This window comes from Taudactylus pleione, unplaced genomic scaffold (assembly GCF_031769625.1).
Source record: "Taudactylus pleione unplaced genomic scaffold, aTauple2 ptg000086l, whole genome shotgun sequence".
Lineage (NCBI taxonomy): Eukaryota > Metazoa > Chordata > Amphibia > Anura > Myobatrachidae > Taudactylus > Taudactylus pleione.
The window spans coordinates 23,184,103-23,210,938 of NW_028284488.1; the positions used below are offsets into that span (position 1 = coordinate 23,184,103).

Sequence of the window (26,836 nt, forward strand, 5' to 3'; positions counted from 1 at the left end):
CTCTATTAGAGCCAGAAGCTCACTGGGGCTTGCGGTAGACGAGACTCTACCACAAGGGTCTCGTCGCAAGCCCGATGGTCGCGACCATCACCTGGCCGCTCGCAAAAGCTGTGGGTGGTCACCCACAGCTTAGCGAGCAGCCAGGAGGCTGGTTTTTTTTTTTTTTTTTTTAACAGCGGCCGCCCTGATTCAGAGCGAGCGCTCGCTTTTCGCGAATGGCTCCGAATCAGGGCCTTGGTTGTAAATGTTGCATCAAAAGACAGCCAATATTTGTGCGCTATGAATTTCAGTGCTCAACGTTCTTGTACTGAGAGCTTGTGTGCCTAAAGCCAGCTATACACGGTGCGATTTCCTATCGTTAAGATGTGTTGTACAATTTCCTTGAAATTCTCTATACGATTGGTCAAATGGTGTACGATTGTACATAAGATCATACGATACCGATGCGTAGTTTCTCACAAAATGGAGGGGAGTGGCCAGGGATATTGCAAAACCTCGTACATCGGATCGTTCATCAAGCAAAACAGCATATGATGTGTGTCACATTTTACAAAATAGGTCGATATCTTACAGCTTTCCTTTAGATCTACAATGCAGATTTACGACAGCAGGGACATGCACAGTCATCGTACAAATACTGCACACGATTGGTTGTTACGATTGATCTAAATCAGCCATATCATGCAAAAAAACACTTCCCAGCTCAGCTGTTACTCCTAGACATTTCCCCTTTACAGTAACAGCACTTACAGGTGACTAGGGAAGCTTTAGCAGGGTAGAAATGTGATGAACTGACTTGTTGTAAATGTGGCATCTTAAGACAGTGCCAGGTTCAACCTAACAGTTTTCCAGTGTGACTATGGAGATTGCATGGCTGTATGTCTGATGATATGCCCACATTAGCAGTGGGTGTAGCGGAAATGTACAATCACACTAATACGGATGGCCATCAACTGGTCTATATCGACAGCCATCAGTGCAGCTGCTCTCACTCAGAGGTGGTAGTAGTACTCGATAAGCCAATCAAGGAAGAGGGCAGAGATGCCTATCAGTGTGGTGTCCAATGATGGTTACCATTTATGGGCCCATCAGTGATTACCATCGATGGTTCACCATAGATGTTTTTTTGTGCCATCGATGGTTTGCACCTCTTCGATGACCACCAATGCGGGTAGTACAGTGGGCTGCTGGCCAATCAAAAATGGGGAGAGGGCTTAGCAGGTGCCAGGAGGCGGGGCTAAGCTCTGTCCTTTAAAGGAAAAAAAATACATTGGCTCCCTCTCATCCATCGATGGCGGAGAACTACTCTTCCATCAATGGTAAAACTAATTAACATCGGTTGACCACCATCAATGTTTTGAAAACATTGATGGTCGATGGCCATCCCGAGGGTAAAGCATGTGGGCACATCAAGGTACAGGGCTAAGCACTGGAGGCAATTAAGCACCACCGGGCGTGAAAAGAAAATTGCCTTGCTGTCAGCCATCAATGGAGTAGAACTATTGGATTCCTCCATCTATGGCTCCATCCCTACACACTATATAGTATGGATGGCACCATTGATGAGTAGGGGTGTTCTCATTCTGTTGCCCATGTAGTGTATGTCAGCCCTAGGGAAGGCACATGCTGCTGCCCTGACACCTCCCTATAGTACACAGATCCAGCATGTCACCTGCTTCTCTGGGGGACAAGCCGTGTACTGACCGCGGTTATCTCTGTATGTACACTACGAGCACTCTGTCAGGACACCCCATGATCAGTGAGGAACCACTGACCATTTATGTAAAGAGGATCCAAGTCCCTGCCTGGTCAGTGACTACCTGGGACTGCTTACACTCACCCTTGTGGCAGTGGGACAGGAAGTACGCCTTAGCGGAGAGGTTCTCCCTATCGAACTTGTCGATGGATATGGCGGGATACTCTCTCATGCGGCCCTGGAAGGAGCTCATGGTAGCGGCAGCCGCAGCCCCCAGTAGCGATGCAGGTTACGGGTTGGGGTACCGGAAGCGGCCCGTGCAGCTGCTGCGAGAGGCCACGCCGCAACCAATAAGCGCCCTGTAATTGGCATAGGGCTCCCAGTAGCCAATGAGATGAGAGCGGCAGCGAAGTGGTGTCAGTATGGATGCGGCTGGCTGTGCAGAGAGGGGCCGCTGGGGTATACAGAGTACAGCGGTCACGCAGTCATTACTGTCCCGCTACTAGTCACAGGTATCCGACTGTCACACACGTAGTACTGCTGAGGGTCGGGAGAGACAGAAAGCAGACCCTCCCCTCCCAGAGCAAGTCCTGCAGCTGCTTATCATTTGTCAGCTGACCAAGAAAACGACCCATCATTGGCTGCTGCAACTACAGCGTGGCATCCGCCTATAATGCGTGGGAATGTCTGTCCCCGTAACAGAGCAGCGTCATGAGTTGCTAGGATACCAAAGAAACGTCCTGTAACAGCCTCTACTTGGTGCCGCCCGCATCCCAGGAGCTCCGGTAAGAGGGACAATCAGTATGTTATACTTAGGGGTTTGTGCGGTTACATGGGCAGGAGCCGGCCAGTGATATCCTAGTGATACATATACCCTAACCCTTATGTTATCATGTCCCGCAGGTCTCACAAGAACAGGTGTCATAGTCATATTGCCTCTAGGTCTCTATTCCCTGTATATTATTGGATCTTCTCTGAGCTGCTGTAGTAAATCCTGCTTTGTGCATGTGTGTGTCACCCCTGCCCTGACCAGGCCAGGCCGAATACAGCAACACAGGGCAATACACCATAGTAGATGCAGCCCATAAATGTCTCCATGGGGCTAACTTAATTAGCTACGATTTGGCGACAGTTGCTCAGCGCAGGTTGAAGCCAAGAGTTAGCAGAGAAAATGTATGCTGCCTAATTTGGATCAAAGCCTGTGGTGCCCACCACCACATTGGCCACAATATAGGTTTGTTTTGCCCCCTTATGAGTATTATGCGGCAAAATACAGTTTTTATGCACCTCAACACCATTACTTCCCTACCACAGCCTGTGATTTTTTTTTTAACTCGTGCTGTACCCTTCCCAAGTCGGGCTGTGCCACCTTAAAATAAGGCATGCCACCTTGACCCCTGGTCATCCAACCTCGAAGTGCGGTGCACCAACCCCGACCTGTAGTGCGCCCAACTCTACCTGTGGGCCGTCAACCCAGGGCTGTGGCACGTCAACAACAACTAGTGGTGCCCACGACTCGGCCTGTGAAGCGTCATCCCCGGCCGGAGACACCCACACCTTAGCAGAAGACACCCCTACCTTGGCAGGAGACAACCGCACCCCAGCCAGAGACACCCCCACCTCAGCCAGAGATATCCCCACCTCAGCACAAGCATTGTTCCTGTGCCTAATAGTGCCATTACATAGGCCTATGGTGCTACAGGAGCTGAGTCACCTACAATAAAAAAACTGTCACTTGGAAAAAATATATAATAGAATAAAAATTTAAAAAAAACAAAAACTATTTGCTATTCATTTTGAAATCTGTGTTTCGTTAACACGGATTTTTGTTCACAGCTCCAGACTAGATGCAAAGTAGAGAAAAATATTTATTTTAAGGCACAAATGTCAGGACACAGTGCAGTACCCTTGGGACATCCCTCACAATAAATAATAATGTATTTAGAGATATTTAAATAGGAAAATATGGCAAATAAAGACATAATGAATTAAAGTACCAGACTTCCATCTCATTTTTCATTTGCCCTTCATTCTAAAAAGTTGTGTTAAACCTGTATTATAGTATGTTTCCTCTATTGTGGACTTTTTTTTTTTTTTCATTTAAACTCAGACTGATTGAATTAATTAGACCATAGGTTCTTAAACTCGGTCCTCAGGACCTCAAACAGTGCATATTTTCCAGGTTTTCTCACAGAATCACAAATTAGATTATTAGCTCCACCTGTGGTTCTTTTAAAATGTGTCAGTGAGTAATGAGTACACCTGTGCAACAGGCTTGGTGACCTGAAAAACGTGTACTGTGTGGGGTCCAGAGGACCAAGTTTGAGAACTTATGAATTAGCCCAATCGGGTAAATTTTGTTTATACACTTGTCTCTTTCCATCTGCTTTGTATTACTAGATACACAACTCTAATGGGGCACATCCACTTGCCGACTGTGAAACGAGTTCACGATTACGACATTGTAATCGTGCAGTCGTTTCACAGTCTGTGCTGTGCCTACACTGAATGATCAGTCGTTCAGTATAGGCACATCAATCATCCCCTAGCATGCTCAACCTGACTTTATCGTCAGGTTGTCCAGCATGTTCGGACGATGATTGATGTCGGAAACATCGTTCCAAAATTAATGTGCCCAATTCATGCACGATAAAACGATATCGTTATCATTCAATCGCGCATAGAAATCGGCAAGTGGATGTGTGCCTTTATAGTGCTTATTTGATGATTATCTGTAGTTTAAAAATATTCACTGTTTACATCACCCTGTGCGTACCTACCCCCTAAGTGTCAAATTCCCATAATGAAAAACACTTTGCATCAAGCACATGCATAATACAGAAGATTTTTGTAACCATTAGCTAACCTCTACAAAAGAGGAGCTAGAAATCACAGGTAGAAAGGGGACTAAAATAGTACAAAACAAAGGGGCATAAGGAAGCATCACGCACACGGTACAAAGTGGGAAAAGATTTAGTAAAGGAGGGAAAGAAGCAGATACTGCACAATCCACAAAAGGCCGTAAACACAAACTACTGAATAAAATGAGGAGGAATTATATTTAAAAAATAGAAGTATAAAACACATCGATGGCCATAGTATTAAAAAAAAAAAATAGACATATTGTGAAAGAAGCACTGGAGAAGTTAGGGATGGCCTGTATATGTGTCTTTAGATTCCTCTAATATGTGTTTTTACCCCCAGGTAGAGTCTGTTTTACAAACAGATCTGAGTGTCGGCTTTTGGTAAAAGCCGGAGAATGGCTCCTGGGGGTGTGGATGTGAGAGAGAAGGGAGGGCTCCATCCACAGGTTGCTAATGCAGTAGCAGGGGAAGTTTCTTCTGAGTCTGGGAAGTTCCCTTTTTCTAGCATGATTGGTGAACCAGAGAATACTGAGGTGGGAAGTGTTGTTAAGCCAGTTGATCGTCTGTCTGATCCTGAGGTCAGAAAAGAGATCTTTGCAGTGGAGCAGTTAAATGACCCTACTCTGGTAAAAGCCAGGGAAAATGTAAAAGTGGTTGGTGGTAAATCCATAGACTCTGATAGTCCATTGTCATGTCCTCACATGGCAGTACGCCAGGATTTTTTGTATGGGAGACATCCAAGGGGATTACCTAACATTGCCAAGGAGACATGGGAGGGGCAGTCCAGTCCCTATAAAACTGTCATTGAGTCTAGGAAAAGAAAGCCAGAACAGTTATACCATGTAAATCTTATCAAACCTTGGAAGGATAGAGCAGCTCTGTCAGCCGTCCCGGTCCCTCCAGTAAACCTAGGGCCTTTGGTTCCTGAAGTGACAATAGTTAAAACCCTGTTGACTGTTCAACAGAAGGAAGTTAAGGAATTTCTTATCAGAAATAGGGATTTGTTCTCCGATGTACCAGGCAAAACCACAGTCATTAAACATGACATAATCACTGACCCACGGGTTAAGATTAACCTAAAGCCCTATAGGTTACCAGAAGCCCAAAGAGAATCAGTGTCTAAAGAAATTAAAATAATGTTGGAACTGGGTGTAATTGAAAAATCGCATAGTGAGTAGTCAAGTCCCATTGTGCTTATTCCAAAGCCTGATGGGAGTGTACGTTTCGGCAACGATTTCAGAAAATTGAAGTGTGTCAAAGTTCGATGCCTACCCAATGCCAAGAGTGGATGAACTAGTTGAAAGGCTAGGAACAGTATTGGCAAGTGCCGTTAACTGAGAATGCCAAAGAAAAGACAGCTTTTTCGACACCAGAAGGGTTGTTCCAATACAAGATGTTGCCCTTTGGGTTATGTGGGGCACTGGCTACCTTCCAAAGGATGATGGACAGAATTCTAAGACCCTATAGACGGTATGCTGCTGCTTGTCTAGGTGATGTAGTCATAGTTCTGATTGGCAGTCTCATTTGCCCAGAGTACAAGCAGTGTTGGACTCCATCTATAGGGCAGGATTGACAGCCAACCCAAAGATATGTTGCCTAGGGATGGAAGAAGTAAAGTATATTGGTTACACCATTGGCAGAGGTTTAATAAAGCCATAGCTTAATAACAAGGTGGTTCTTGGCATTACAAAATTTCAAGTTCACAGTAGAACACAGGCCAGGAAGCCAGCTGGCCAATACAGATGCTTTGTCACATGTCCATTGTTTGGGGGCTGCAGTTGTTCCGCACACAGGTCTAAACAAAGGGGGGATATGTGATAGAAGCACTGGAGAAGTTAGGGATGGCATGTATATGTGTCCCAGATTCCTGTAATATGTGTTTTTGCCCCCAGGAAGAGTCTATTTTCCAAACAGATCTGAGTGTTGGCTTTTGGTAAAAGACGGATAATGGGTCTTGGGGGTGTGGATGTGAGACAGAAGGGAAGGCTCCATCCACAGGGCCATTTCAGGTGTTAGGCCTTTCAGCCTGAGAGCAGGCTAATTAGGGACCACACCTGGAAGTGGCTCAATATAGCTGTGTAAGAGTTTTGATGCAGGGTCTCACACACCCTGGGGAAAACAGACATTGAGGTTTGTTCAGAGACACTGGGACCTTTTTGAAAGTGCTGTGTTTGTGGTGGGGCAGTAGGCCTTGCCACTTGTAGAGAGGAAATTACCTGTCTAGTCAGTGCCCAGCCGGGCTAGGATTTATTTTATGTTTGGTTTATTTGACTATTGGTGTTGCACAATAAAAACTGGTACCGACCAGCTTGCACGAAAACCCACGACTGGAGTGCTGTTTCATGGCTGCTGTGTGTAAGGAGGTGTCCATTTACCTCATGAGGGGGGGGAGGGGACCATACCCTGATCTTATCACAAAATATATAGATATGCTTGGGCACAAAACAATGCAACTATTTTTAACACAGAAAAAAAAGGGTTTGATAAATTTAATAAAGTAACAAATTTACTTCCTATGGAGTAAAAACAACTACAATGTATCGCAAAAATCTGAATGCTAGGTACCTCAATGTCATATGTTAAAAATGGAGAGTCATAGATTAGAGCAGTCAGAAATAAATTTGTACAAAGGATAGATAATTCTGATGCTATAAACTAGGATAGATTTATTTTTCTGATGCTGCAGCTGGAATAATTCTTATGAAGAGTACGAAAGATATTAAACTGTGTACTTGTCAATTTTACCTTGCTCCGATAGCTGCAAGAATCTGCGGTTATAGAGTTTCCTTAGTGTTAATTAGATATATCATAGGCTTCAGGGTTTGATGGACTTTATGGATACAATTTAGCTGTTAACCACTTAACTGTCAATTTTTTTCCCAGTAAATATATATAATATATGGGGTGTTTTACAACCTCCCCCCCAATCACCCTGTGTCCATAGGCCCCCATTATACGAGGGCTGATTGAAAACCAATGAGACTGATTTTTGTATTCGGAATCAGATGACTCCACAGGATCTGAACATTTTTTTTTATCAAAGTAGCGCCCTTCACATTTAATAAATTTTTTGCAGCATTTCAACAATGGTTCATAGATATGTATTAGACTGTTTGTGACATCAGCTGTGGCATTTTTCACTTCATCATCTGTTGAGAACTTCTTTCTGCGCAGTTGTTTTTTCAGGGTTGGGAATGCCCAGAAATCATAGGACGCTAAGTCCGGGCTATATGAAGGGTGATCCAGTGCTGTCCCATTCCTTTCAGTCAGTGCTGCCAATGTAACAGCAGCAACATGTAGTTGGACATTGTCTTGGAGCAAAAACCACTGTTTCTTCAGCAAATGTGGTCTTTTCTTCCCCATGGCTCCATGCAAATGGGTTTCAGGACATTTGCATAGTAGTCACCATTAATTGTCTGTCCACTGGGAACTCAGTGCTGTAGGATCATACTCTAAACATCAGCAGAAGCATGACTTTACACGCCGAAGAAATCACACGGAATGTTTTAGGCAAATTTGCGTGTTTCCATACACTGGACTGATGTTTGGATTCCGGATCATAATGATGAATCCACGATTTATCACACTTCACAATCGATGTCACGAAATCTGGTATCCTCTTCGACATTCGAACGGTGTTCTTGCACGATTCAACTCATCATCGCATCTGCTCTTCTGTGAGACTTCTGGGTACCCACCTGGCATACACGCGATGCATTTTCAGTTCCTTTGTCATAATATGCTGAACCCGTTCAAATGAGATGCCAAGTGAAGCCAAAAGTTTGCGTAAAGTTAATCTTCTGTCGTTTTGCAACATCTCCGCAGCTTTGGCAATGTTGACATCTGTAACCGCGGGGGGATGGTCTCCCAGAACGCGCTTCATCAGTCACACGCGTATTACCCTCTTCGAAGTGCTTCCACCACCGAAATACTGCAGCACGGCTTTTCTGCACTGTATGCTTGCTGTAACATTTCATGAGTTTCATTTCCACTTTTTCCAAGTTTAACACAAAATTCAATCACACATCTCTGACATAATATCACAGACAAGTCTTCCTCATCTGCCATGAAGAAATGTATGAAGATCTTTCACTTGCTGTGACCAAACAAAGAATACTACAGCAGTCCAACTGCAGGTTCAGACACATCAATGTATGGGCTTCACAATAACCAGCATAGCACTGCCACGTCTACCTATGGGACAGAAAAACAGAGGCAGTCTCATTACTTTTATCCCCTATAGGCAATAGACCCCCCCCAGGGGTCATAAATCATAATAGTAATAATACCCCCCATCACCCTATTAGTAGTACAAAAAAAACCCTGTTTTCTAAACCAACCCCCCCTGAAAAGATGCTATTTTTCTATGTCCTCCTACCCTGTAATATATATTTTTTTATTTTACCCCCTCCAACATCTATATATATTTCTCGTCCCCAGCTTATGCTAGATACCCTATCCAAACCCCAGGTGCATACACCGCCCTCCCCCCCCCCCCCCGTATGCGGAACGTTTGTGTCAGGGGGGACTGATTATCAGACCCCCCTGCTGAAGCTGATCTGATCTTTGCGCTTGCAGAGATCAGACAAATAGTATTAAGAAAAATATATGATTCCCTGCGCTTCAAAAACTAAGGTGCAGTTTAATTCCCAGTAGTGATCACTTGACTACTCAAATCACATATAGAAAAATAAAAATGGAACAAGCACTCCCACAATTGGGATAAAGCAAAAATATATAAAACCTTGTATGTTTGTAGTCCAGTGTCTTTTATAATTAAAAAATTTAAAAAACGAAAACTCCGTAAGTATATACATAAATGGAAATGGTCCAAGATGTCAATTAAATAGTCTTCGTCTACCAAAAATCCTTTCCCACAAACTGTAAAATCTTCGTAGTACCTAAAATACATAAAATAGACCACTTCTCATAGTGCAAATCAATTAGTTCAGAAATACGTGCAGATAGAAATAATATGTACTGCGTACCCTTATAAGGCCTGGAATAGGCTAATATAATAGTGGAGGTAATAATAGTGAATGATCCCTCCTTCAGAAAGCCATTGAGGTTTCCTTCATTTATACTTCAAAATTTTTTATATTTTTTTCTCTCATAGCGTAAAAAAGCATTATTTATTCACATAACAATAAAACATAATGAACCACCAATTAAAAAATTTGCTTAATACTGTGGCCTAAACAAAGGCACAATTCTCAGCAAAACAGGTAAGTTTCATTCCCGGATATCCACCTCTCTCCTGGAGCTGCAATGTCTCTGCGTCAGTTCACACCAAGTAAAAAGTCCTTTACAGCCACCAACGCATTTCGACTAACAATAGTTTTTCTCAGGGTGTGTCATGGTGGTGTACAAACAACATATTTATAGCAAGAACCCCAAATACCGCCCACTTCCTGTACTTGAGTGGCTGTGGTTAACCCCCATTGTTCAGTAATGCACTTAAACAACATTTAATATTCCATTATATATTTTTGCTGTCCTCAGGGCCCTGTAAATCCTTCTGCTAGACAACAGTGTCTGCAGGTAAAATTGGGTCAGCACTTGATCAGCCAGTCCCTGGGAAGCTAAAAGCTATGGGCCTGTTTCAGGTTGGTTCGCAATGCTGCTGCTGCGTTTGGACGCAGCAGTCCGCAGTCAAAGTATGCAAATCCCGCAATCGCTAGGAAGACATTAGCATACCCACTATGTATTGCCGTGCGATCGTGGTATGAAATAAGACGCCACCAGCCCGACAGAAGACGCCCACTTTCCCTTAGTAACATACATCATCTCCAGGAAGTGTTTTAAACAATCGGTAACATCGGCTGACATCGGACCCATACGCACCACTAGTGGTTGACCATACACTACCGCAAGCACTGCAAGTTCTGCTGTGTTAATTCAGCCATGTGACGTGTATGCTGACGATGCGTCTTAATTATGCAAGCCCTTGAAATGGCGTTCCAACGCACACACGCCTGCGTTCGCACCACTACACCCCCGTTACCATCGACCACCCACAAACGGCACGTCCTGTCACTTATGCTTGTGGAGTGCCTGTGTACTGGCTGCGATCGCTTCCCGATCACAGTGCCTGTGTACTGGCTGCGATCGCTTCCCGATCACAAGTGATGTCAGTGGGAGTGCTTTCGGCTCTGTTTGAGCCGAAAGCACTCCTGGGATTGCTGCAACGAGACCCTACAACAAGGGTCTCGTCGCAAGCCCGATGGTCGCGATGATCTTGACCATCGCGACCATCATCATGGCCGCTCGCTATAGCTGTGGGTGGTCACCCACAGCTATGCGAGCGGCCAGGAGGCCGCTCAAAAAAACCAGAGGGTCGGCCCTGATTCAGAGCGAGCGCTCTGTCAGAGCGTCCGGCTCTGAATCAGGCCCTCAGTACATTGGCTCTGGATGATCACATGGGATCAGTGTCAAATGAAAGTCTTTCAACAGTACAAGCTATATAGTTTAAATTATGCCAGCTAGGATTCAGTGTTGCCCATTCACCTTGTAGTAAACACTGGGGAAGTTGTCAAGAAGTATGCCCCAGGTACTTTTTGTCTGGTAGACAGCTAATTAAAAACCTTGATTGCCAGACCACTTGTGAGAGACTGATAAAACGTGTCAGTTTTTTTAAACTGTCTCTCACTGCCTGGGGAGCAGGTTGAGGACTGCAGGTTGTGAGATGGACCCTAGGTCATTCCACCTTTAGAGAGAGAATTGTATGTTAGTTAGAACCAGACAGGTTAGGATTTATTTTTGTGTTTTGTTTATTTTATTGTCTCAAATAAATCTAGCTGCGGATACTTTAGGACTGGACTGGTGCGCTACTAATTGTTGCGTGCTAGGTACTGCCGCTCACCCCAGAACACGGCAACCCTAACATAAAACTATCCTCATATTGCAGAGAATAGCGACATTTATCGCACCACAGACTACTACTTAGTCGCACCAAAACAATAATCCTAGTACCAAGTACACTATTTGCAAACTAAGGGCCTGTTTCATTACTGATCGCAGCTGCAAGTACGTGCACAATCGCAGATTGTTGCGTTCTGCGCATGTGTATGCATCGCATTGCGTGTGTGCGAACCAGCCACTGCGATCTGGACTGAAATCGCAGAGACTATGCAGACCCATCGCAGAGTGATTGAAGTGCCGTTTGTGGGAGGTGGCAGGGGTTGGTCGGTGAAACGCAGGCATTTAGGAACGCCTGGCGTTTGTGGGAGGACCTACTGACATCACTAGTGATGTCAGTAGTGGACTTCCTGCTCAATTAGAGCAGAGAGTCCACTCAGGCTTGCGGCAGCCGAGACCCTACCCCAGGGTCCCGTCACAAGCCCGATGGTCGCGTTAATCGCGACGGTCTCCAGGCCGTTCGCACAAGCTGTGGGTGGACAACCACAGCTTTGCGAATGGCCTGGAGAAAAAAAAAAAAACGCCCACAGACCCTGCGAGCTGCCTGCGGGAGCGAGTAGGTCTGAATCAGGGCCTATATGCGAACCAAGACGCAAAATTGGAGCAAGAGTAGCACAATAAAGGGGAAAAAAAGCAATGTTGCGGAAAGTAGCAAATTTGAGAAAAAAGTACACAAGGCAGGTTGGATACGAATGATCCTCGCCATCATTATGCTTAATCTGTGACTTTATACCAATTCCTTTGCAACAAAAAACTTTTATACTATGTACAAATTAAGGGGCTGATTCAGGTTAGATCGGAATTGCAAAGCTGCACGCAGGCAGCTTTGCAATTTTGTCATAGTAAATATGCGAATGCAGCAGGAGGTGTATGACACCCCCTGTTGCATTCGCAGGCTATGATCAACATCGTGACCATCGGTGGACAGCTTACTCAGGCTGGCCAGCTTGTGAGGCCAGGAAACTGCGTCGGTTGACACAGTCCCTGGCCTTGCCACTCCCGAAAAATGGGGCGGACACGCCCCTGTTTCCAGGAATGTCGGCCGACCCCACCCCTTGCACCGCCTCTTAAATGCCTCTGCCTGTCAATCAGGCAGAGGCACAGAAGGGGCTGCACGTGATTACACAGGACCCATTCTGCACACTCACAACATAAGAAGAGGAACTCTGTATCCTTGTTGCAGCTTTTTCAAAAAAGATTAGTTGTAATTCCCTGGACTAGGATAAGGAAGTATACAAGTCTGATCTGGAACTAATTCAAAGAACTTCAGATAAGCTGTATTTAATATTTATGAAGAACATGGAAATTTAGCCTTTTAGTATGGTCAGTCACACTGATATGATGTACTATTGGTGCTCCCATGTTCTTATTTTTATAGTATATAATAATAATTATGTTCCATTTATAAGGTACCACAAAGTCTCCGCAGCGCTGTACAGGGAGGGTAAACATATAAACAAAAGCCAGGGCAAGCAACGTGCAGCACTCCAGATGCTGTAAAGCTGCACAAGTAATCGTTCCCTGATACAGTTTTGCTTTTAGGACGTGATAAAACTGTGGAAGGGCATGTTGGTATATATAGTTCCACAGCAGTTTGAGGACTGCATATTGCCTACCCCCGTGGTCGAGAATCTGTCTGTGAAAGCTTACATTCTAAATATAATGCTGTCCAACCTCAGTTCTTAAAAAGTTTAATTTGCTCTCTCAGAAATCCATTTGATGTTATTGAATACAACCAGAAGATCTTAGTGCAATGTCTGGAGAAGATTCTGGTGTCGTTAGCTCCGAAGTTAAACCAATATCAATGACTCGCGCAAAGCAGTGGTCTGATGACATTGAAAACTTGTACAGATTCCAAACAGCTGGATATAGAGATGAAGTGGAATACATGCATATAAAGCAAGTAGAAATGGTAAGACCTTTTCCTTGTATCCAGTTTTCTATTTCTAGCACTCTGATTCTAGAATAGAGATGTGTGCGGACCCCCGTATTTTGGTTTTGCCAAAACCACCCTCAAAGGTTTTGCCAATACATCCCTCAAGTGTTTTGGTTCGGATTCGGTTTTGGATTTCTTAAAAAAATTATAAAAACAGCTAAAATCATGTAATTTAGACCTGTTTTTGTTCCTATACTATTATTAACATAAATAACTTTCATTTCCAGTCAATTTTGACCACCCCACCCCACAAATCACGATGGAGGGACTTAAATGAAATCCAAAACATGCGGGATTCGGTTTTTAAATCTGAGTTCCAAATTGCAAGGACCCAAGTCAGGACTATGTTCTACACTGAACCCCAAAGTGATTCCGAACTGGCACCCTGTCTAAAGCTGGGTACACACTAGACCTTTTTTTTGCACGATTGGTCAATCCCAGCGCATCGGAACAACAAATCGTGCAGTGTCCATGAACGATAACGATGCGCAGTCCCGCGGGTCTTTGGTTGTATCCTCAGACCTTCCCTACATGCAGTAATATCTGGCAATATCGTTAATTATTTGGCGCAGACCGTTAGGTTGTTGGTCAGATTGCACAGTTTTATGCACGATATCGTTTGTCCAAGAGTGCCGGGGAGTTCAAGGGAAATCATTGACGACATTGCATCGTTTGCGAGTCGTCTAGTGTGTAGGCACCTTAAGTTTAGGTGTGTTCGGTTTTCTCAAAAAAAGATCTGCTAATCTCTATTCTAGAATTGCAGTTTTAAGAGTCAGTAGACTGAAAATTTACATGCTGAAATGATTGAATGATAATGAAAAATAAATACAAATTTATGTTGCTGTAACACAATGATCTGATTTAATTTTCGTTTGGGAACAGGGGACCAGCTTCAGAGAAGATTCTTAGAAGTTGCTAGTGTCTGATATTAATACTTTGAACTGTATAGATAAAATGTGCATTCTGCACTGTACTGGTTATAGTCGTCTATCATTAAAACAGTTAGGCCCGTATTCAATTGTCGGCGAAAAGTCATGGACTTTTCGCATGCCGGACTTTTTGCCGTCATTGCCAGTTTTGCCTCCGGAAAAGTATCGCGCTCGGCACTGCATTTTGCCCTATTCAGTTGCAAAGGACGCGAGAACGTGTCCCGGCGAAACTTAGATCGGCGAAAAATACTCAGATTTGGGGAAATCAGCCTGACACCCCCCAAAAGATGCACTGACATGGGGGATCACAATGGATACCCCCAAATAGCCCTGCTGAAGGTATTTGGGGTGCTTAATGCTCTCAATTGGTGTATTTCCACAAGTGGTGAAGAATAGCATTTTGCAGGGGTTTTTTTTGGAAGAATAAGTAGTCCCAGCAAATTTGGGTTACATGAAAATGGGTGCAAGCATGGTTAAAAACTGCTAAAGTGCGTTTTTAAAAATCCTGAAAAACGCACCTTGAGCAAGCACCTGCAATAAAAAAAAAACAGGTTGGGCATACTTGGGGGACCCCCTGTAGTCTATTTCGCTAGTTTTTAAGTTTGCCCCCTAACTTTGTTTTTTTTTTGTCCCTGTGATCATCACCATGGGTTACGGCGATTCATCAAAAGCCCATGTCATGACTGTACATATTTTGTGTGCTCTGTATAAAGTGTGTGTATTATCAGAATTTCCTAAAGTATATTTCAGGAATGGCTGCTTGCCATGAATGGATACAGTATGTCAAAATTGGATTGCCTTAGCTAATCAGAGCAAATGGCAACGTGACACCTAGCCTTTGAAGAAAAGCTTCAGGGAGGTAATGTCTGCTCAAACACTAGGTGGCCCTGCTCAAGGAGCAGTGCAGTCACACTGGCTGCTAGAAGGGTCATTTGTAACACCTCATGCTAGCAGTCTTCCTGTCATAAAATACCCTAAAGGCTCCAGGTAAGTATATTAGTGTCAGGTCTTGTAGTTGTGCTAATTTGCATTAACACAAGAACCTGGGAGAACAAAGGACTGTACTTTTGAGCCTGGGAAGGGTGGGGGCTGCTGGGGGATGAGCAAGTCATGGAACTATAATGCTGATCTTTACAGACTGCTACGTGTTCACTTCTAGGGATAGCTGAGAGCGAAGAAGTGCTCCCCATGTCGGTCTATGGTGGTCTACCTCCACACAGATTCTCTAAGACTTCAGCGTAAGATACCTTAGGATTCTGACTTTCTAACCTTTACTTATCTGTAATCAATCTGTGCATTTATTATTATTACTATATGTATGTCTTGTTTATTTACCTATTTAATTTAACCCTGGAGATATTTCTCAATAAATACTAAAACTTTATCAGCGTTATCTCTGTGCTCTAATGAATTCACGTGCCTGTAGAGGCCCATGCTATATTTGTGTAATAACTGTGAGTTTAAGTGAGATTTGTGTGTCTGGCGAACGTAAGAGCGCTATTTTAATACTCTTCGTGGTGGCAGCTTAAGTAAAACCCACGTCACAACCACCCAGCTACGTCAGGTTGGCGTATCTGAGCGCAAGCTGGGCACGGTGTCGTGACAGTCCCCAAAACAAAAGTAGTTTTTTGGGATGTTCTAAAGTATTTTATTAACTTTTTTTGATGCAGTTTACCTTTGGGGGACTGTCCCAAGGGTGTAGGGGTGTTCCCGCAACATTGCCCCCCTAAACCCTCAATTCTGCACTATTTTCTGCCTCCATTCACAGGCGAATCTTTTACGCTGGTTACAAGGTGCAGACTTTTCGCAGCGGTGAAAAGTCTTTGCAATTGATTATGGGGAAATGTTCTCGCCTGGCGAAATGACATCAATCGGCGAGAACTTTTCGCTGATCTCGGCTTTTCACCAGCAATTGAATATGGCCCTTAGTCTTTTAATGAAATTAATATTGTTTAATAGTAATTACCAAATCAAATATAAATAGTACACCCATTAACTGAAACACTGTAACAGTCAATTTTGTCTCTGATCAACTAAGTCTGCTTTCTGAATTATAGTGCATTAGGCATGGTTATGGTTAAATGGTTATTGTGCCCTGTGGTTGCCTGTCTTTGGTCCAGGGTTGAGAAGGCAATTAATGGAAACAATGCATTTATTGCATAATTTGATAGCCTTTTGCTGGAAGAGGGAGAGAGGTGTTTCAGTGGAAACAAATGCTCTGTATAGACAGCAGGTATATATTAACACATCATTACTACAAAGTGTATCACCTATGGCACAATCTGTAAAAGGAAATTGTGGCATTATTTTATAACTTTTTTTATTTATTTTTTTTAATTTTAACATAAACCTTAATTATACTGAATTTTAGGGGCCAACTTTTTCTAACCCATAGCTTTCTCATTTCTAATAACTGCCCATGTAAATATAATAGTAATGATATATAATGTTCAACAAACAACTATAACTTGAGAGAACAGCTATAGTCTGAATTGAATTGCCCCAGTGTCGGATAGGGACATGAACGGCCCACCAGGAAATGCAGTGGTAGGGGCACAAGCTTAGGGGTGTGACCAGCCACCATAGGGGGTGTGGCCAGCCACTACTGATGGATTTAGCCAACCATTAGAGAAGACATGTAAAGAACAGAGCCCCTTTATAAAAGAAGGGACAGGGGTATGTCAGAACCATCCACTTTGATTGGCAGTAGGGCCAGTGGCGGAACTCCCGGAGACAATGGAGTCATTAGCCGCCGGGCGTCAGCCCTGAAGGGGGGACCTGGCTCCATTGTCCCCGAGAGCTGCATGGAGAAGGAGCGCCGCTGATCGGCGCTCCACCTCCATTGGCGTAACTACGGAGGGTGCAAGGGGTGCGGTCACACCCCCTGCACCCTCCATTTGCTGGGCGCCCGCTGAGTGTGTTACCAGTGGGCGCCCGGCTCCTATTCAAACCCCCGGCGGTAGCCGGAGCACGGAGTTCCCTCCGTCTTCCGGGTCCCGCAGAGCACTATGGGAGTGACGTCATAACGTCACTCCCATGGGCCGAGGAGCAGACGCCGGGGACGGAGCTCAGGAGTGAGCTCCGTCTTCCGGGACCCGCAGTGCACTATGGGAGTGACGTAATGACGTCACTCCCATAGAGCCGAGGAGCGGACGCCGGGGATGGACGGAGCAGCACTGGAGCTGGGATAAAGGTAAGTGTTTGGTTTTTGGTTTTTTTGTGTGGGGGGCAACTACAGGGGCTCACTATTGGGTGCAACTACAGGGGCTCACTACTGGGGGCAACTATAGGGGCTCACTACTGGGGGCAACTACAGGGTGCTCACTACTGGGGGCAACTACAGGGGCCTCACTACTGGGGGTGACTACAGGGGCTTCACTACTGGGGGTAACTACAGGGGCCTACTACTGGGGGCAACCAAAGGGGCTCACTACTGGGGGCAACTACAAGGGTCTCACTACTGGGGGCAACTACAGGGGCTCACTACTGGGGGCAACTACAGGGGTTCACTACTGGGGGCAACTACAGGGTGCTCACTACTGGGGGTGACTACAGAGGCCTCACTACTGGGGGTAACTACAGGGGCTCACTACTGGGGGCAACTACAGGGGCTCACTACTGGGGGCAACTACAGGGGCCTCACTACTGGGGGTGACTACAGGGGCTCACTACTGGGGACAACTACAGGGGCTCACTACTGGGGGCAACTACAGGGGCTCACTACTGGGGGCAACTACAGGGGCTCACTACTGGGGGCAACTACAGGGGGCTCACTACTGGGGGCAACTACAGGGGCTCACTAACGGGGTCTCACTACTGGGGGCTCACTACTGGGGGCAACTACAGGGGGCTCACTACTGGGGGCAACTACAGGGGCTCACTACTGGGGGCAACTACAGGGGGCTCACTACTGGGGGCAACTACAGGGGGCTCACTGCTGGGGGCAACTACAGGGGCCTCACTACTGGGGGCAACTACAGGGGCCTCATTACTGGGGGCAACTACAAGGGGCTCACTACAGGGGTCTCACTACTGGGGGCAACTACAGGGGGCTCACTACTGGGGGCAACTACAGGGGGCTCACTACTGGGGGCAGCTACTGGGGGCTCACTACTGGAGGTACTGCATAGGGGGACCATAACTGGGGAGCACTACATAGGTGGGCACTGCATAGGGGGACCACTACTGGGGGCATTATATAAAAGGAACTGCATAAGGGGGACGGTGGCAGCTGGGGCTGGCATAGGTACTGGGGGGCACCAACATTTATCTTGCCTCCGGGCACCTGGGATGAAGTTACGCCATTGAGTAGGGCTAATCTTGGTGTAGTTTCAATTGAAACAAATCAAGCAACCAAGTTTATCTATGATCCTGCTGCACCCCTGGAGGAGGTGGGGCCCACTGGGGATTTTCCCTGTACCCCTGTGGGCCAGGCCGACCCTGGTACAGACTATGACTTACCCTGGTATGTAAAACTCATATCAGCCTTCATTAGGCTGAAAAATCAAAACAAACCCATCAGAAGAATAGCAAAAACATTAGGTGTGGCCAAATCAACTGTTTGGAACATTCTTTAAAAGAAAGAATGCACCGGAGAGCTCAGCAACACCAAAAGACTCGGAAGACCACGGAAAACAACTGTGGTGGATGACAGAAGAATTATTTCCCTGGTGAAGAAAAAAAGGATGTTGTTCCAGAACTGTAATGGCTTTTTTAGATCTTGTTTGGCAAAGTCTAATCTGGTCTTCCTGTTTTTGAGGCTCACCAATGGTTTACATCTTGTGGTGAACCCTCTTTATTCACTCTTGTGAAGTCTTCTCTTGATTGTTGACTTTGACACATATACACCTACCTCCTGGAGAGTGTTCTTGATTTGGCTAACTGTTGTGAAGGGGTTTTTCTTAGCCAGGGAAATAATTCTTCTGTCATCCACCACAGTTGTTTTCCGTGGTCTTCCGGGTCTTTTGGTGTTGCTGAGCTCTCCGGTACATTCTTTCTTTTTAAGAATGTTCCATACAGTTGATTTGGCCACACCTAATGTTTTTGCTATCTCTCTGATGGGTTTATGATTTTTCAGCCTAATGATGGCTTGCTTCACTGATAGTGACAGCTCTTTGGATCTCATATCGAGAGTCGACAGCAACTGATTCCAAATGCAAATGTCACACCTAGAATCAACTCCAGACCTTTTACCTGCTTAATTGATAATGAAATAACGAGGGAACAGCCCACACCTGTCCATGAAATAGCTTTTGAGTTGATAGTCCCATTACTTTCGGCCCCTTAAAAAGTGGGAGGCACATATAGAAACCGTTGTAATTCCTACACCGTTCACCTGATTTGGGTGTAATTACCCTCAAATTAAATCTGAAAGTCTGCAGTTAAAGCACATCTTGTTTGTTTCATTTCAAAGCCATTGTGGTGGTGAAATATGAAAATTCTGTTAATGTCCCAATATTTATGCCCCTGACTGTATATTCCCTATCGCATGCACACACATACACACTAGGGTTTTATTAACCTACCAGTATATTTTGGAGTATGGGAGGAAACCAGAGTACCTGGAGGAAACCCATGCAAGCACAGTAACAATTTTAAGAAATCTTATGAGCCTGTAGAGCATGTAATGCTCCTCTTTTATATTATAATATATATATATACTAACATTTCAAAAGTTTGGGGTCACTTAGAAATTTCCTTATTTTTGAAAAGAAAAGCACTGTTTTTTTTCAATGAAGATAACATTAAATTAATCAGAAATACACTTTATACATTGTTCATGTGCTAAATGACTATACTAGCTGCAAACGTCTGTTTTTTAAAGAAATATCTACATAGGTGTACAGAGGCCCTTTTCCAGCAACCATCACTCCAGTGTTCTAATGGTACATTGTGTTTGCTAAGTGCGTTAGAAGACTAATGGATGATTAGAAAACCCTTGAAAACCCTTGTGCAATTATGTTAGCACAGCTGAAAATGGGTTTTCTCGTTAGAGAAGCTATAAAACTGGCCTTCCTTTGAGTTAGTTGAGTATCTGGAGCATCACATTTATGGGTTCGATTATACTCTCCAAATGGCCAGAAAAAGAGAACTTTCATGTGAAACTCGACAGTCTATTCTTGTTCTTAGAAATGAAGGCTATCCCATGCCAGAAGTTGCCAAGAAACGGAACATTTCCTACAACGGTGTGCACTACTCCCTTCAGAGAACAGCACAAACAGGCTCTAACCAGAGTAGAAAGAGAAGTGGGAGGCCCCGGTGCACAACTGTGCAAGAAGACAAGTCCTCAACTGGCAGCTTCATTAAATGGTACCCGCAAAACGCCAGTGTCAACTTCTACAGTGAAGAGGCGACTCCGGGATGCTGGCCTTCTAGGCAGAGTGGCAAAGAAAAAGCCATATCTGAGACTGGCCAATAAAAGGAAAAGATTAATATGGGCAAAAGAACACAGACATTGGACAGAGGAAGATTGGAAAACAGTGTTATGGACAGACAAATCGAAGTTTGAGGTATTTGGATCATACAGAAGAACATTTGTGAGGCGCAGAACAAGTGAAAAGATGCTGAAAGAGTGCCTGACGCCATCTGGTGGAGGTAATGTCATGGTTTGGGGCTGCTTTGGTGCTGGTAAAGTGGGAGATTTGTACAAGGTAAAAGGGATTTTGAATAAGGAAAGCTATCACTCAATTTTCCAATGCCATGCCATTCCCTGTGGACAGTGCTTGACTGGAGCCAATTTCCACCTCCAACAGGACAATGACCCAAAGCACACCTCCAAAATATGCAAGAACTATTTAGTGAAGAAGCAGGCCGCTGGTATTCTGTCTGTAATGGAGTGGCCAGGGCAGTCACCAGATCTCAACCCCATTGAGCTGTTGTGGGAGAAGCTTGACCGTAAGGTACGCAAGAAGTGCCCATCAAGCCAATACAACTTGTGGGAAGTGCTTCGGGAAGCATGGGGAGAAATTTCTTCAGATTACCTCAACAAATTAACAGCTAGAATGCCAAAGGTCTGCAATGCTGTAATTACTGCAAAAGGTTTGAAGGACAAAATTATTATTTCAAATATAAATCATTATTTCTAACCTTGCCAAAATCTTGACTATATGTTCTATTAATTTTGCCACTCATTTTATAAATAGAAGTCGGTTTTCATGTAAAAAACGAAATTGTCTGGGTGACCTCAAACTTTTGAATGGTAGTGTGTGTATGTATATATGTATGTATGTATATATATATATATATATATATATATATATATATATATATATATCTGCAACCGTGAGGGCGGCATTCAAAGCGGCTTATAAACGAACAACAAGTCTCCTTTGGATTGACACCGGCGAAAAAAACTCTATGGAGGTAGAGAGTGCAAGCACGCTTGTTATGTTATATATACATAATACCTTGCAGGACTGCAAGGTATTATGGATGTGAGATAGCGGTAGTGGGCGTCTCCATGCTTGGTGTGCGACGGCTTTGTGATTGAATTCATTAGCATATTTTTGCAGCAGACCTCCGTGCGATTATGGAGCTGCAATCGCGATAGCGATCCTTGCTGAATCAGGCCCCTGGAGTCTAGAAACTCAGAACCTGTATCAGAATGAAGGAACTCAGGGCGAACAACCGTAATGGTCAAATTGCCCTGGAATCCACACCCCGATTCACAGCCCTGGCACTGGAATCAGAATCTAGAAGCGGAGATACAGCACCCTGACTGAACCACCCAGGTGAACCTAGAAGCGCAGCCCACCTCAGCCCTGGAACTATATTGTGACACTCAGGAACAGCCCCAGTGTAGAAACTAAACACCAGTACCGACCAATGGATAACAGCCAGAGGGATGGAGCGAGAGTCCAGATATACTGATGCTGGAGACCTTCCTGAAAGAACCGCAATAGATGGAATCAGTGAGTGTATGTCAGAAAGGAAAGATAGCAGCAGACTGCTGAGGACAGCAGACACAGGGCCACTGGTAGATAACAGGAGTGCGCTCAGCAAAATAAAGATGATGGGTGGAAAAAAGGTCAGACACAGAAGCACAAAAGTACAAACAGAAATAGCAGTTGAAGACCCAGCCAGGTCTGTGTAGAGAAGCTTGCTGTATTAACTCCATTTGAAGAAAGAAGTTAAAATTGCTCCAATATTCCAATATGCAAGCTTCTACACAGACCTTGCTGGGTCTTTAACTGGTTCCAGCATATCAGATGCGGCAAAATTAGCTGACAGGCACGGGAGATAGAGAGACTACTGATGCAGCATAGCCCGATCTTGGCTGCCGTCTGAACGAATGTGGAGACCCGCAGTGTGGTAAATATACAGGACTCTCTGTGAACTATTGTCCGTATTAACCTCAACTGTTCATCAACTGTGGAATTATAATACATGGTGTGGAAACAATCCATATCTACAAAGGGGCGTATCTATAATGGATGCAGGGTGTGCGGGGTACCGCACAACCTGCACCCATTTATCTAAAACTCACCTGTCCGTGGTCCCGCGTTGGGTGTCAGTGATGCACAGAACTAGGGAAAATGCCACCGCGGCCATTTTTCCGGCGTTCTGCGCATGTGCAGTAGACTGTGGGCACACTCTAGTGCCCAGAGTTCACTGATTCTGTGGTGGCCGGCCAGCCACGTCAGTCGGCTGCCGGCCGCCGGGCAGAGAGGAGGGGGCCCTGCACAGGGAATGCACACAGGCCCTCTCCTCTCTTAAGACGCCCCTGTATCTGCAGTTATATTATTCTGGACTTTACCTTAAATCGGACTAAGTAGTTGCTTATTGGAAGTTCTACGTCTGGTCTAATTGATAGACTTCAACAAAATGCTCTTCTAAATTATGATATTACCTGGGTGTAGCTCAGAGATAAATATTTTTTTTAGGAATATATTATAGTTATAAGTGTTTTATTATTGTAGTGAAAGGACCGCAACAATACACTTAAGTAATAGCATTATTTTATTTATATGCATTGATATAGATTGCGAGATGTGTTTTTTATATGTGATTAAATTGTAAATCGATTTTTAACACTTGGAGCCCTGACTGATGTGTTTCTTTCTGCCATTTCCTAGTCAAAAAGGTTTAAAATAAACGGCGCAGTCCTAATTTGTTGTATTTTTTGTTTTTTTGTATATTGGGTACTTACAAGCCCTTCATTGGTGACTTGCAGCTGATAAATAAATTCAAATTGTAATTATTTACATATAATGGTTATATAAGCACCAGGGTCATTTGTTTGGTTACGTTTGGGGAAGGTATGTCGTGGACATGTAGACTGAGGGGCTAATTCAGCAGTGCACGCCCAGAGTGGCCAACCCAGAGGGGATGTAGTTATCTGCAGCCGCTGGTCACAATTCCGGCAAAGGATTTGTGCTAGGCATCAAAATACAGATGCCTATCAATCCTGACGCCGGCATCCAGGAGGACGCATGCCCGAATGAGGTAAGTACGGGCCGTGTGTCCTGTTAGCCGCGGGTGGGAGAGGCTTAGGTTTAGGGCAGTTAGCGTGGTTAGTGTTAGGTTTTGGGGGGGGAGGTTAGTATTAGGCACCTCCAAGGAGAGGTTAGGGTTAGGCACCTCCCCACGGGAGGGTTAGGTTTAGAGAGCGGTAAGAGGGGGTTAGGGTTAGGCACCCCCAGGGGGAGATTAGGGTTAGGCACTAGGTGGGGAGGTTAGGCACCACTAAGGGATGGTTAGGGGGGGGGACAGGTGAGGTTAGGGTACTTGCATGCCTCTGTCAGGATCCTCATCCTGTTGGGCAGCCGCTGTCGGGATTTTAACCGGCGGCTAAACAGCCACTGGCATTTCAATCCCATTCCGCCCAGAGACTGCGTGGATGTACGCAGTCTACTGGGCTCGCAAGCCGGCCAGCCTGAGTAAGCTGAGGATTACTCAGCTGTCCAACCGCCTGGCGCCGTCCACCATTGCGTCCATCGACCATCAATGGTCGCGATGGTGATCCCAACACTGCGACCTCCTATGTGTCCATCCCCAGGCCCCCCTGTGGTTTTCCAGGCTCCCTGTGTCTCTATCCCCAGGACCCCCTGTGTCTCTACAGGCCCCCCTGCGGCTCAGCCTCATTCCCCCAGCCCCAGTGTGCCTCAGCCCCATTCCCCCAGATCTAGTGCGTGTCTCTCAGCCCCATACCCCCAGATCCAGTGCATGTCTCTCAGCCCCATTCTCCCCGTGTTTCTCAGCCCCAGTGTATGTATCTCAGCCCCAATCTCAAGCCCCAGTGCATCTCAGCCTCATTCTCCAGCCCGTGTGTCAGTCTCAGCCCCATTCCCCCAGATCCAGTGCGTGTCTCATCCCCATTCCCGCCAGATCCAGTGCGTGTCTCTCAGCCCTATTCCCCCAGATCCAGTACATGTCTCTCAGCCCTATTCCACCAGATCCAGTGCGTGTCTCTCAGCCCCATTTCCCCAGATCCTGTGCGTGTCTTCCAGCCCCATTCCCCCAGATCCTTTGCGTGTTTCTCAGCCCCATTCTCCAGCCCCAGTGCATCTCAGCCTCATCTCCAGCCCGTGTGTCAGTCTCAGCCCCATTCCCCCAGATCCAGTGCGTGTCTCATACCCACTCCCCCACATCCAGTTCGTGTTTCTCAGCCCCATTCTCCAGCCCCAGTGAATCTCATCCTTATTCTCCAGCCCGTGTGTCAGCCTCAGTGTCAGCCTCAGCCCCAGTTTGTCAGCTTTAATGAGCGCTGAGAGATGACAATTATGACAAGGTATGTGGCAACATGATCTTCATAGCTGTAGTCTAGAGCATTTTTTACATACTTTCCATATCTGTCCTCAAAGAGATTCAGAGAGGTCCAGGTGGGAGGACAGCTCTTCACACCCCTTAATTCCCTTTGTGAGAGTAGTGAGCGGAATACAGGAGGGTAGAACTTTATCCCAGGGGAACTCCCCTTCCAATTTGACAGTCTCCAGGAATTTCTGGAAGAGAAGGTAGCTATATTCTTATAGAGTTTTCTAGACTTCAGTGTTTTTAAGAAAACTAAGTATAGGGCTAGATTGTTAAATACAGTAATTTTAAACTATATCTTCCTGGTATAAAACGTTAAATAATACACCTGATTATAGTCATTTTATTTTCCTATTTTAGGTGGATCGCTGGCCAGACACTGGATTTGTGAAAAAGCTGCAAAGGAAGGACAATACATTCTACTATTACAATAAACAAAGGGAGTGCGAAGATAGAGAAGTTCATAAAGTAAAAGTTTATGTCTATTGATCATCACTGCATCGTCACCTAATATGCACAATACATTACATACTAATGTGTCAATAGTGATATCCTTCATTTCATTTGTTTTATGCCCTGCTGGGGATGCACATATTTTATAGTAAATACTGTCTTTTTTTTTTTTTTATAAATAATTGTCATTAATTACATTTACCATTATACAAACCAGGCATTAAAACTGAAAGTTAAATTGTTCAACTTTTGTATTATTTGGGGTGGAAAGATACCAGGGCACATTTATAGAAACTGATTCTGGAGTCTGGCATTTTTATATCAAGTTTAGGTGGTGGGGAAGCATACTGTGCATTTGCTTGTACAGCATCATACTGGAAACTAATAATGGGAATATCTGCTGAGGTTCTAATTGCACGCACCAACATGCACATGGTGATTGTATGGAGGAAAGCATTGGGACATGTTGGTATTTGGAAAATAATGGGAACTAAACTCCATGCATTTTAAAAGAAGGAGGAATAGAGATAGGAAGTTTTGCAATTGGAAGGTCTAAAATTATCAAGAAACCTGGTTATGGCCATGAAGTGTGGTCCCGCTCATAGAAGGAAAACCCACAACATTTAGCTGGTCATCCTTGCTTGTATCACCACAAGAGAAACTTTGTACAAAAAGGCCATACTTTGGCAAGTTATCGGAAACCTCTTCCTACACAAAATACACATTTTATCTTTTGGGAGATAATACTTCGGACATCCTCCCTTTTACAGATGATGACCTAAGTTGTGTAAAGATATTGGAAAATGATAAATAAATGTGCAAAAAAGGAAGGCTTTGTAAGTATTGAGAATGAAAATGGCTGTCACAAGGGAATTCGAATATATGTGAGCTTTGATGGTAAGTTATTGTACCAGTTGTCCAAAGGTGGAATTGGTCAACAGTTTATGTCAAGAATCCATCTTGGGGCTTATTTTTTTTTTAACAACATTATTTTGGTTTACAAATATACCAGTACAAACAATAATTGGCATTGGGTCTCATTTTTCTATGTAAAACACTAATAAAACACATATCAAATGCATTATTAAACTTATTTATATAGTGACAACATGTTACTTTGTGCCACAGTAGAATTTACAAATTAGGATTAACCATCCAGTTTTTTTGGAGTGGTTACCTAGGCTTCTTCACTGCATATAACTATGGAAAAGCAAAAACTATGGAAAAGCAAAAGAAATAGACCAAGACACAGGGCGTGATTCAGAGGAGAACGGAAAGCCGATGTTTGTGG

General features: G+C 44.6%; 2 protein-coding genes across 2 annotated transcripts in view; one reads left to right on the plus strand and one right to left on the minus strand.

Annotated features, from left to right (window-relative positions):
* Positions 1-2,290, minus strand: part of DCLRE1C (DNA cross-link repair 1C) — a 44,392-nt gene extending 42,102 nt beyond the window's left edge. The window contains exon 1 of the mRNA XM_088468786.1: positions 1,841-2,290. Within this exon, the coding sequence (XP_088324912.1) occupies positions 1,841-1,949 (109 nt within the window). The 5' untranslated portion in view covers positions 1,950-2,290. The remainder of the gene's footprint in view (positions 1-1,840) is intronic.
* MEIG1 (meiosis/spermiogenesis associated 1) lies at positions 2,088-25,877 on the plus strand. Its single transcript, XM_088468787.1, has 3 exons — positions 2,088-2,481; positions 13,187-13,390; positions 25,453-25,877. The coding sequence occupies exons 2-3, from the start codon at positions 13,232-13,234 to the stop codon at positions 25,579-25,581; spliced, it is 288 nt and encodes a 95-aa protein (XP_088324913.1). The 5' UTR covers positions 2,088-2,481; positions 13,187-13,231; the 3' UTR covers positions 25,582-25,877.
* The last annotated feature ends 959 nt before the right edge of the window (positions 25,878-26,836 follow it).